The 12985-nt window shown below is 34.7% G+C and overlaps 1 protein-coding gene across 6 annotated transcripts in view; it reads left to right on the top strand.

The window, feature by feature from the left end:
- Window positions 1–12985, top strand: part of PPP1R12A (protein phosphatase 1 regulatory subunit 12A) — a 166306-nt gene that overhangs the window by 128807 nt on the left and 24514 nt on the right. For all 6 annotated transcript variants that reach the window (XM_024257404.3, XM_024257406.3, XM_024257405.2 and 3 more), the window contains 5 exons: window positions 6317–6407; window positions 7500–7700; window positions 7946–8114; window positions 9140–9261; window positions 11021–11086. In XM_024257404.3, the coding sequence (XP_024113172.2) occupies window positions 6317–6407; window positions 7500–7700; window positions 7946–8114; window positions 9140–9261; window positions 11021–11086 (649 nt within the window). The remainder of the gene's footprint in view (window positions 1–6316; window positions 6408–7499; window positions 7701–7945; window positions 8115–9139; window positions 9262–11020; window positions 11087–12985) is intronic.

The raw sequence follows: 12985 nt of genomic DNA, 5'->3' as shown, positions 1-12985 counted from the left end.
TATGGGATTTCCTTGCTTTACCAAAGGAAACTGAGACCCAGAGATAATATGTGACTATTTTACTTTTGTATGGTTTATTGGTGTGAGGGCTGAGGCTAGCCCCAAGATTGCAGGAAAAGTAGTTCAGTTCTTTCTGCTATATTATGCATAGTCCCTAGCTTTTTTTTTCCTCTTGAAAAAAAATAAAACCTTAGGAAACCAAATATCAGCTTTATTTTTATATTTTATTCTTGCAAAATTAAATTAACTATGTAACTAATTTTTTTTTTTTTACTAAAATACTGACCAGATTAACTTTGTTTCATTTCTGTCACATAGTAGTTACATACAGAGTTCTTTTTCTCTGTTGCCTAGTGAAGTGCCTGGCCTCTAGTAGTAATGGCCTCACAGTAATATTTGTGTTTGAATATATGAAAAGTAATAAGTTAGTGTTAACTTTATTTTTTATCATTGCATCTTTAGCTTTGGCCTATATTTAGGTTTTGTTTCTATTTCTATGGTGAAATTTAGTGGTACTTTTATAATGCCACTGCAAGTGGTTAGTATTTTGTGATTTGAGTACCAGTATAGGTCATATTATATTTTAATTATCTTCCCTTTTTTCCTGTAAACTTAAGTCAGTTTTAGGTTGTTGTAGGGCTTCTCAGTAAGACCACAGAGCCAACAGAAATTAGTATCCATCATTTAATCAAACTTAAATAAGTTTGAGGGCTTTGCTTTTTTTGGTGGTGGGGTTGGGAGGGGTTATTGAAAGGAAGAAGGTTCAGAAGTTCTTGGTTTCTTACTCCTTACTCTGCCTTGATTCTTAAGGTTAGAATTATCTTTGAGTCAGAAACTTTTCTGTTAAATGAGGTGTTTGATTTATATTATTTTTAACTTCTAGAGTCTTTTCTATCTGTAGCATAGAGATTCAGTGCTTTTGAAAATTTCTCCAGTGACAAAACCTAATAAATGTCTCCGCAGAATCATGAGTTGTTTCAGAACAAATTATGATTCTTAACCCACAGATTGTTTATTCTGCTAAAGATAATTGAGTTTTGACTTTTAGAATTAGTCCTAATTAGTTTTAATGGAAGACATTGAAGATTGAAAATTAAATGCTTGGATATGTTTTTAAACACAACAGATTCTAATTGCATAAGAAAAAAATGTGTCTGGCGACATTTTTTCTGGTCTATATTACAGAGGTTTTTTGTTTGTCTTACCTTGTTTCAATGATGTTTGCAGTGATATTGTTTGTGTTTTGTTCCATGTGAAATAATTGTTTGCAATCTTGAATACATTGTTGGCCTCTTCTCTTTGTCTTTTATTTAAATTTTGTCAATGGTTCTGAAATGTATATGATTTAAAATTTACCTAAAAAATGTATATATGGTGATTTGAGAATATACTGTGGCTAAAACAAAGTCAACACAGGTATACCCTTTGGGTTGCTCAGAAAATGGTAAGCATCTAAGGAATAAAATTATATACCCTGTATAGTTCTAAGAAAGAGATGCAGTAGGTCAGTGTGACACAGCAATGATAAAGGCAACAATGGGGTTTGGTGGGTATATTCTACCATCTTTTAATGATCAGCTCTTTGCAATTAAAAGTACATAAAATATATAAATTATTTTTCTTCTCTGTGTCGTATTCTTAGAGGTCTGCTCTAGATAGGTACCCCAAAGGAGGAGAAAGGAACTGAATATTAGATGGTAATTATCAAATAAAGGAAATGTGTTTATATTACAAATTGATAAGCTATATTTTTATGCTAATTTGGGATGAATGTCATATGGAAAATTAAAATTATCTGCAGGTGCAGATTTTATGTCTTTCAGTTAGTAACTTTTATCCCCCTAACCTTCATATGTGAAACCAGGTATGATAGATTTATTGACTTTCGTGGCAATTTGAAACTATTGAAAAGGAATCCAGGCTCATTGGGAGAGAGTGTAGTGGTTGATAGTACTATTTGCCATGGTACTAAAAAAGAGCCAAGTGTCAATGCAAGTTTCTCTGTTATACACTAAATATGAAACATTTCACTGTAGTCAAATTTGACAGTAGTTCACATTCATATTTAGTTTTAGAGCAGCTCAGGAAATGCTAAAGTGATAGCATGCACCCTATCTGTCTTGCTATGAACTTTTTTTTTTCCAAGACAGGATCTCTGTCACCCAGGCTGTAGTGTGGTGGTGTGATGATAGCTTCTGCAGCCATGACCTCCTGGGCTCAAGCGATCCTCTCACCTCAGCCTCCTGAGTAGCTGGGACTACAGGTGTGCCATCACACCCAGCTAATTTTTTAAATTTTTGTAGAGGTGGAGTCTCGCTGTGTTGCCTAGGCTGGTGTCAAACTCCTGGCCTCAAGCAGTCTTCCCACCTTGACCTCCCAACGTGCTGGAATACAGGCATGAGCTACTGTACCCAGCCTGCTATAAGCTTTGTTTAACCAGATTAACTATCACATTTAGGTTTCATCTCCTTTTATTTTTTCTTCTCTTCCTTTGGTAGAAGTCCAAAAAGTAATAACTTGCATAGGGCCAGTAGGTACATAAATTAAATGAATGAATGGAAAAAATAGCTATTGGACATTTTCCAGGCTGATGTTCTTAGGAGCACTTTTCTATATTTACTGGATATGCCACAAAATGGGTCAGGGGTGGAGGATTCTCTATTTAAATGGTCTTGGGAAGTACTGAGTTAAGCCAAGTTAATACAGGTTACATCTCTCATTGTATCACAGACCTTTCAATATGTTATTGTGATTTTCCTAGAGAAGGTTAGAATGTGTAGCATTTCCCCAATTTATGCAATCATTTTCTATAACAAGCCCCTCTTGTATCCCAGAATTAATGTTTCTTAAATTTTAATAACAAGATGATTAGTTATTCTCTTATTCCTTTTGAATTACTTGTCCCAGGAAACTCACTATAATAGTTATAAAAACATAGTATCTGTTATATCTAAATAAAATTAAAGTCAAAGTATAATAGTGATGGAATTTTCATCTGAATATAAGTATCTTGGATGTCCCATTCAAGTAAAACTCCCTCTTGTGAATTTCTTGACTTAGCTACAAATGTAATTATGTAGAAACAGCAAGAAGAACCAGTTTTCTGAACTAATTTTAAGCAATAAGTAAGAGTTAATTGATGAAATTGAGGCAACAAGATCTTGCGTGAGAAATTACCTGGTCATCTTAGGGTTAATTGTCTAAGGAGGTGAATGCTAAGAATAGTGTCATATGTTCTAGTTTTAGAGAAACAGATTCCAAAAATTTCAGGGTTGTAGAAAGAAATATGATTTCCTTATATATATAAAAGGAATGAGGGCTCTCTAAAAAGAGTTTCAAAAAAGTGGTAGATGATTCTAAGGATGTTTGAAGATGTGCTATACTCGCTGAACTGAGAGCTTTAAAGGACACAGAGAAAAGGCATAAAACTCACAGTAAATTCAGAGGTTTGTTATGACTGTATGAATAGTGTTAGGCTAAAAAAATGAATTACAAATTGAGAAGAATGTTAAAGCTAACAAAAGAAAGAGCCTTTTTTTTTGAGACAGAGTTTTGCTCTAGTTGGCCAGGCTGGAGTGCAATGGCACAATCTCAGCTCACCGCAACCTCCACCTCCTGGGTTCAAGCAATTCTCCTGCCTCAGCCTCCTGAGTAGCTAGGATTACAGGCATGCACCACCACACCCGGCTAATTTTGTATTTTTAATAGAGACGGGGTTTCTCCATGTTGGTCAGGCTGGTCTCAAACTCCTGACCTCAGGTAATCCGCCTGCCTTGGCTTCCCAAACTACTGGGATTACAGGCATGAGCCACCGCGCCCAGCCAAGAAAGAGCCTTTTTTAAAAGTAGCATTTGAGCCGGGCACGGTGGCTCATGCCTGTAATCCCAGCACTTTTGGGATGCTGAGGTGGGCAGATCACGAGGTCAGAAGATCGAGACCATCCTGGCTAGCAGGGTGAAACCCCGTTTCTACTAAAAATACAAAAAATTAGCCAGGCGTGGTGGCAGGCGCCTGCAGTCCCAACTACTCGGGAGGCTGAGGCAGGAGAATGGCCTGAACCCAGGAGGCAAAGCTTGCAGTGAGCCGAGATTGCGCCACTGTGCTCTAGCCTGGGCGACAGAGCGAGACTCCATCTCAAAAAAAAAAAAAAAAAAAAAGTAGCATTTGAATAAAGAAAACTCACTAGATCATTGCCTGGGGTTTTGAGAGGGGGATACATGGAGTAAACTTAATAAATTTAAACAGCATATAAGATAGAGATACAGTTGACCCTTGAACAATGCAAGGGTTAGGGGTGCTAACTCCCTGTGCAGTCAACAATTTGCGTATAACTTTTGAGTCCCCCTAATCTAAATTAATAGCCTACCATTGACTGCAAGCCTTACCAATAACATTAAGGAGTTGATTAGCACATATATTGTATGTTACATATATTATATACTATATTCTTACTATAAAGCTAGCTAGAGAAAAGAATGTTATTAAGATAATCATAAGGAAGAAAAATATATTTACTACTCATTAAGTGGAAGTGGGTCATCATAAAGGTCAGAATTCTCTTCGTCCTCACATTGAGGAGGAAGAGGAGGGATTGGTCTTGCTATCTCAGAGGTGGTGGAGGTGGAAGGAGGCAGAAGAGGCAGGCACACTTGGTGTAACTTTCATATAAGTGGACCTGCACAGTTCAAACTTGTGTTGTTCAGCAGTCAACTGTACTCTACTTCTGTAAGTGTTCTCTGAGAAATGTAAGCTAGGTGGTGTAATTCAATGAGGTGTTAATGATTGAACTTCCCAAGAAATATTGATTATCAGAGGAAAGTCTTTATGTTGTGTTGCAGGGCTCTGTCATATCTTTGCTTGTTTGACTCTTTAATTATTTAACTTTTTTTTTTGAGTCTCAACTCTGTCACCCAGGCTGCGGGGTGGTACAGTCTCAGCTCACTGCAGCCTTGATCTCCAGGCTCAGGTGATCCTCTCATCTCAGCCTCCCGGGTAACTGGGAGTACAGGCATGTGCCACATGCCTGGCTGATTTTTCTATTTTTTTGTAGCGACAGGTTTCCTCATGTTTCCCAGGCTGGGCTCGAATTCCTGGGCTCAAGAAATCAGCCTGCTTCAGCCTTCCAATGTGTTAGAATTACAGGCATGACCCACCACACCCAGCCTTACTTAACTTTTGACACATTACATGCTATTGAAAAGGTGCATACCCCGTGACAAGAGGAAACGTAGGCTTAAATTTATAAGAAGAAATTTAGTGAAGATAAATGCCAAGTCCTGTTCTTTATGTCAGAAAATCAGTTACTCAGGAGTAACATGCTGATTTAAAAGCTGTTTATATATTAAAAAAACACTGGAATTTTTTAGAGCACTCAAAAGTATGAACAATAATATGTTGTCTGACGTGTCATTAGTAAAAGCACACTGACAAGAATACAGAGAGACCGGGCGCGGTGGCCCACGCCTTTAATCCCAACACTCTGTGAGGCTGAGGCAGACAGATCACTTGAGGTCAGGAGTTCGAGACCAGCCTGGCCAACATGGTCGAAACCCCGTCTCCACTAAAAATAAAAAAATTAGTCGGGTGTGGTGGTATGCGCAGGTAGTCCCAGCTACTCAGGAGGCTGAGGTGAGAGAATCACTTGAACCCGGGAGGCAGAGATTACGGTGAGCTGAGATTGCGCCACTGCATTCCAGCCTGGGCGACAGAGCGAGACTTTGTCTCCAAAAAAAAAAAAAAAAAAAAAAAAAAAAAAAAAAAAAGATTTAGAAAGGAATTTGATACCTGTCTTCCAATATTTGAAAGTACTGTAGGTAGAGAAGAATTTAAAGCCCCTTTTAATAGGTCATTAAATAAGATGCTTAGATTATCACTTTTGGGGGATGTTTTCAGGGCTGGAGAAGAGGACCTTCCTCAGTTAAAAACAGACAAAAAAATTTACTCCTTATCCATTCTGCTTAATTGGGCTAAATGAAATCCTTCTATTTTTTTCAGCAGAGCTAAAATTTTTAATCTTCAGTTCTCTAAATCCTTTTTAAAAATGTGGTTCCATCTTAAAATTAAATTACATTATTTTAAAAAATGTAGTTAGGAAGTTAAAATGTGATGTTAAAATATAATTATTAAAATATAACTAGTTCCAATCTAAAAAGAAATTATAAGATTGCATTATTGAATTTCAGACCATTTTCTGAAGACTTTTCCTTAAAACTTATTAAGATATTAAACCTGTATGTTTTATTCATATACATTGATAGATATTTACATTCACAGGTATTGCATTTACAACTAACGATTTTTCAATTTACTACTGTAGATCATACCTCACTCCTGTTAGGGATGAAGAGTCTGAATCCCAAAGAAAAGCAAGATCTAGACAAGCAAGACAATCTAGAAGATCAACACAGGTATAGTTAATGTAATTAATATATAAAACTTACATAAGTAGCATATAAAATATATATACACACACAGACATAAAACAAGTTACTTTTTCACTTTGTTGTGAAAATATTGATGTCAGTATATAGTGTGAGGAAATCCTTAAAAGGTAAAGCTTGCTGTAGTTATTCTGGTAATTCCAGTGTGAGGAAATCCTTAAAAGGTAAAGGTTGCTCATAGCCTTTTGTATGGTTACACTGTTACTATTATATTTCATCTAATTAGCATATGCCTTTGTGTCTTTTTGAGTATTTTTTAAATCCTTATTCCTAATACAGTGTCTGGCCCAGAGTATTTGGTTAGAATACATTAATCATATATGATGTCTAATAACTATTTAAAAGTTCTATGAATATTTGGAAGTGGGGGGCAGAGAATAGGCTCATATATTAGGTATAAACAACTAATGTGCAAGTGTGAAAAAAATGTCATTCAGGCTGGTGATCTCCTTACCTCCGTTTTGCCATTCTAATTATGCTGTATATGATGTATACTTTTGTGTCTTTCTGCTTTCCCACAGTTAAGAAGTTCCACAGTCCAGATTCAGCTGGACTGTTCTTATCATTACTTAGCTTTCAAGCTGAACTGTTTGCTGGGGCCTTAATATACTTTTTCTGTCTTTATACTTTTCACTTCTTGAAATCTAACCTGTTCTTCAAGGTCAAATCTTGAAAAATTTATCGAAATCTCTTTTAAGCCTTAACAATCATCATGCATGTGTATATAGATACATATACACACATATACACACACACAGACATATATATATAAACATAAATATTTATAATATACAAACAGTACATATATTGGCTATTCTTCTCTACTTTGAACTTGTGAGGAACATTTATATGCATAGAGTATCCAGTACCTATCGTTGTGCTTGCTAATGGTGATTCTTCATAGAATGAATGTAACTTGCTGTTTCCATTTGCAAACCAATTTTAAACATGCATATTTGACTTTTAATGCATTTGTATGTAATATATCTATTTCTAAAATATTCCTCGAAACAAGCTTTAATGCATCTCATAATTATATTGATCTTTTTGTGTGTGCAGGGAGTGACATTAACTGATCTTCAAGAAGCTGAGAAAACAATAGGAAGAAGTCGTTCTACCCGAACCAGAGAACAAGAAAATGAAGAAAAAGAAAAAGAGGAAAAAGAAAAACAAGATAAAGAGAAACAAGAAGAAAAGAAGGAGTCAGAAACATCTAGAGAAGACGAATATAAACAAAAGTACTCCAGAACGTATGATGAGGTAACAGTATATCAAAAACACATTTAAGTCAAATGGTACGAATAGTCCTTATGATCCTCAACATACAAGAGATTTATATACCAACAAACCATATGCAAAATACTGTAAAGGATTTTAGCTGGAAATTTGAATTACTTTGGCATGATTAGTACACTACTTTTTCTTTGAAATGAATTTTTAAGTATTTTATATGTTTTTAATTGTGTTTAATGTTTCAAATGGGTTTTGATCTTAATGTTTCACAGACTTACCAGCGTTATAGGCCAGTATCAACTTCAAGTTCAACCACTCCATCCTCTTCACTTTCTACTATGAGCAGTTCACTCTATGCTTCAAGTCAACTAAACAGGCCAAATAGTCTTGTAGGCATAACTTCTGCTTACTCCAGAGGAATAACAAAAGAAAATGAAAGAGGTAAGAATACCAAATTTTGAAAACACTTTGCTTTCTTCATATAATCCTTTGGATTAGGGTTTCCTACATAATAATTCAACAGTAAAGGAACAGCATCCTAACTTGTGATTCATTGAACCTAAACAAAGAATATGAAGGTTGAGACTGACAAAAGTAGAAAACAGAAATAGAAAATAATATGGCCTGCTGTTGATACTAATATTTTTATAACCTAATACTTCACAAAAATCTTCATATCCACCTGCAAAGAAAAGTTAATATCGAACTGGTGGGTGACTATTTCTAGAAGCAGTTTACTAGTGTAGTACTTCTCAGATGCTTTAAGCTATTTCTTGCCTACTGTGTAGATCATATCATTTAAATGTTTTTTTGTGAAATTGTTGTAAACTAAAATTACTAAATACATGTAATGCTCTCACTAAAACACATTTTTATGCTTATTTCTTAAAAAATACATTTCTTTCTCAACTATATATTGGCATATTGATACTCATTACCATTTCCTATTATTTTATATAAACTTTCTATTTAAATTCTGAGTAGTTCCTACTTTAAATCAGATATAAGTACTAAATGTAGGCATTTCATATTTTAAAGCCTAAGTCTTACAGTAGTAGTCATGATAATATCAGTAGTAATGTAGAATAAACACCAGAAAATAAAGTTTTTTCCCAATTTCCAGCTATATATTTTCTCATGTTGATCGTTGAGATATTTCAGTTCTTTAAACTGCTATGTGTGAGGCCTGCATCGTGTTTGTAAAAATGTTGAACCAACATTTAAAATTAGAGATACTCACTTCAAACTTCAGATTTTTGCCATTTCTTGAAAAGTTGGCTGATCTGGCAACACTGGATCTGAATTCTCACATACCAACAATTGGCTGGAGCTAAGTAGTAGCAGCTGCCTACCTTCCATCCCCCTAGATAGTCCCCTGGCCCATTTTACCCATTGTTTTTACAATTACCTTGCAAAATATTGTCAAGATATATTGCTATATTGTGGTTCATTGCAATCCTTAACAGAGGGAGAAAAAAGAGAAGAGGAGAAAGAAGGAGAAGATAAATCACAACCTAAATCAATCAGAGAACGACGACGACCAAGAGAGAAAAGAAGATCTACAGGAGTTTCATTTTGGACACAAGATGTGAGAACCTATTAAAATATATTATTTGAGAGTATTCTTGATAGTATTCTGAATGTGTCCAAAAATACATACTAATAATTTCTTATATGCCTTAGATTTCATATTCCTTAAATCATCACTGTGTTTTCTGAGTTGAGTTGTTAAATAAGAAAAATTATTTTTAAGGATAGTTAACTACTTAGATTGTTGGTACTACTTAAAAGGAGTGGTTCTGACCTAATTATGGAATAGAAATAATAATGTCTGAAGCTCAGAGTGCGTGTATTGATTATTTTATAGTAGGTAAACTGCTTATTTGTAAAAACATCTTTTAAGAATTTCTAAGGAGTCTAATTTCATTTTCATAAATATCATTATAAGATCTAGATTACAGATTACTCCCATCTCAAGGCATGCTAAATAGAGACAGTGCTTTGCTTATCAAATTACAACAGTCTTGTAAAAATTAGTGTTTTCCTGGTCCTTGATTGTAGGCCTGACATTGCTATTCATTGATTTTGTTTCCATTTTCTAAAAAATAAACTTTTTATTGAAGTATGGCATGTTTAGAAACATAATTCATACATGTATAGCTTAATGGATTAGCACAATAGGAGCATATCTATGTAATCACCACTCAGAATGATGAATACAAACAGCGGTGTAGGTTGCCCCCATGTTCTCGCTCTCAATCCCTATCATCCTCATTTTCAAAGTCAGCTAGTATCCTGATTTCTAACACCATAGTTAACTATGCCTGTTTTTGAAGAGCATATGACTAGAACTATAAATTTTATAACTCAGTTATGTTTATAAGATATATCTATGCTATTGTACGTAGCAGTACATTTACTTCTATTGTTATAAAAATATTTTTTTAAAGAAAATTTCTAACTGTCCTTTCACTGAAAGAACATGGAATCATCTGTCTTCCTGTTAAACTGAATCTCTCACTGTATGTTCCTCTTTATCTCTAATATTATATCTGACCTTAAATTCTGCTGTTTTGAAAAGCTTCCGTCTACGGCCATACCACCCTGAACGCGCCCGATCTTGTCTGAAAAGCTTCCTTTTGATTATCTTTGTATACTATATCTTTTCTGTTATTTTCAATTTATTTGTGTTTTTTTAAATAAACAACATATTTAGGTCAACTTTTTTCTGAACTTTTTTTTAATTGCAGTGTTTCAGTCCATTTTAATTTTACTTAATTACTAATTAATTACATGAAACACAAATAACGTTGTCATATGCAGTTTAAAATATATAAAGAGCTAAGGCATATGAAAACAATAGCACAAAAATATGGGAAAGTATTAAATGGAGTTGAAGAGTTTTAATATCTTCGCATTGTCCATGCTGTGGACAAAATATATATTCAACTTGATGAATCAAGAGTGCATATGTCTGTTTAAAAAAGTTTAAAAAGAGAGGGAAAATCATACATAAATGACAAAGAAGGGAAGAACAGATGGGGAAATCGAAAAATAGTTTTCTATTTTTCTTTTGATTTTTAATATAGAAAAGTTAAACATACACTTTATAGAAGTAACATAATAGTATAATGAGCTCTACCCCAAGTATTCATTTTTTCAGCTAAATTCCCACCCCATCTCCCATCTCCCATATTATTTAGAAGAAGATCTAGACATCTCATTTTATCTACAAATGTTTCAATGTATATTCTGAGAGAGAAGGACTCCCAAAAATAATTTTGAAAAATAATTTTTGAAATTATTAGTAAAATTTCCTAAAATATAAATTGGCAATCTATTTTTAGAGTGATGAAAATGAACAAGAACAACAATCAGACACAGAAGAGGGATCCAATAAGAAAGAAACTCAGGTAAATACCATTACTTTTTGTATTAAGTATTCATATTTTTTAATAATTACTTTTAAATTGTGTTTTATTATATTTATTCATGCAAAGCAGTTATTGCATACTCTGCCTACATGCTCGGTATGCGGTATCAGTGTTTGCCCGGGGATCAGGATTAAAAGGACTGGGAAGGGTTACAAAATAATGTTTTGGAGGTGATGAAAATGTTCTGGGTCTTGATCCTAGCGGTGGTTTTATGGATATACAGAACTGCCAAAACTCACCAAATTGTACACTCTAAGTGGATGTAATTTATTGTATGTCATTTAACCTTCGGAGTTAAAAGAAAAAGCAAAAAAAGAAATAGTACCCTTGGCCAAAAGAAAATATCTAAAGGATAATCAGAAGTAGTGGAAATCCAGAAGTAGTAGGCTCAGATTTTATTTCTGTAGATTTTATTTCAAAGTTATGTTCTGGAGAAGATAGGCATCTTTTAACTTTCTTTTACATATATTTAGAAATTTAGAGTCTCCAACAGATTTTTATGTTGAGAATCTAAAAGACATTTTTTTCCTCTCAGTACTGATGAAGGACCTAAAGCAAGTTTGAATGACAAGGCTGCATAGCCAGCAAGGGTTGAAAGTTCCCCCTACCCCCTTCCTGATTGTTTGGCTGTGTAGAAAGCTAAAAAATATTTAAAATATTTCTGTTCATATGAGGATAGAGCTGAACAACACGAGTCTAAACCTGGCACTGTCTAGCCTGAAATAGCATTCTGGTCATGTTAATATTATTTTCTTCATTTTGAGTTGAAGTTCCTTAATAGAGCTATTACATTTCATTTATTTATTTATTTATTTATTTATTTATTATTATACTTTAGGTTTTATGGTACATGTGCGCAATGTGCAGGTTAGTTACATATGTATACATGTGCCATGCTGGTGCGCTGCACCCACCAACTCGTCATCTAGCATTAGGTATATCTCCCAGTGCTATCCCTCCCCCCTCCCTCCACCCCACAACAGTCCCCAAAGTGTGATGTTCCCCTTCCTGTGTCCATGTGTTCTCATTGTTCAATTCCCACCTATGAGTGAGAATATGCGGTGTTTGTTTTTTTGTTCTTGCGATAGTTTACTGAGAATGATGATTTCCAATTTCATCCATGTCCCTACAAAGGACATGAACTCATCATTTTTTATGGCTGCATAGTATTCCATAGTGTATATGTGCCACATTTTCTTAATCCAGTCTATCATTGTTGGACATTTGGGTTGGTTCCAAGTCTTTGCTATTGTGAATGCTGCTGCAATAAACATACGTGTGCATGTGTCTTTATAGCAGCATAATTTATAGTCCTTTGGGTATATACCCAGTAATGGGATGGCTGGGTCAAATGGAATTTCTAGTTCTAGATCCCTGAGGAATCGCCACACTGACTTCCACAAGGGTTGAACTAGTTTACAGTCCCACCAACAGTGTAAAAGTGTTCCTATTTCTCCACATCCTCTCCAGCACCTGTTGTTTCCTGACTTTTTAATGATTGCCATTCTAACTGGTGTTAGATGGTATCTCACTGTGATTTTGATTTGCATTTCTCTGATGGCCAGTGATGGTGAGCATTTTTTCATGTGTTTTTTGGCTGCATAAATGTCTTCTTTTGAGAAGTGTCTGTTCATGTCCTTTGCCCACTTTTTGATGGGGTGGTTTGTTTTTTTCTTGTAAATTTGTTGGAGTTCATTGTAGATTCTGGATATTAGCCCTTTGTCAGATAAGTAGGTTGCGAAAATTTTCTTCCATTTTGTAGGTTGCCTGTTCACTCTGATGGTAGTTTCTTTTGCTGTGCAGAAGCTCTTTAGTTTAATTAGATCCCATTTGTCAATTTTGGCTTTTGTTGCCATTGCTTTTGGTGTTTTAGACATG

The sequence above is a fragment of the Pongo abelii genome, chromosome 10 (assembly GCF_028885655.2).
Source record: "Pongo abelii isolate AG06213 chromosome 10, NHGRI_mPonAbe1-v2.0_pri, whole genome shotgun sequence".
Lineage (NCBI taxonomy): Eukaryota > Metazoa > Chordata > Mammalia > Primates > Hominidae > Pongo > Pongo abelii.
The sequence above is the reverse complement of the archived record's forward strand: the minus strand, read 5'-3'. Positions and strand labels throughout refer to the sequence as shown.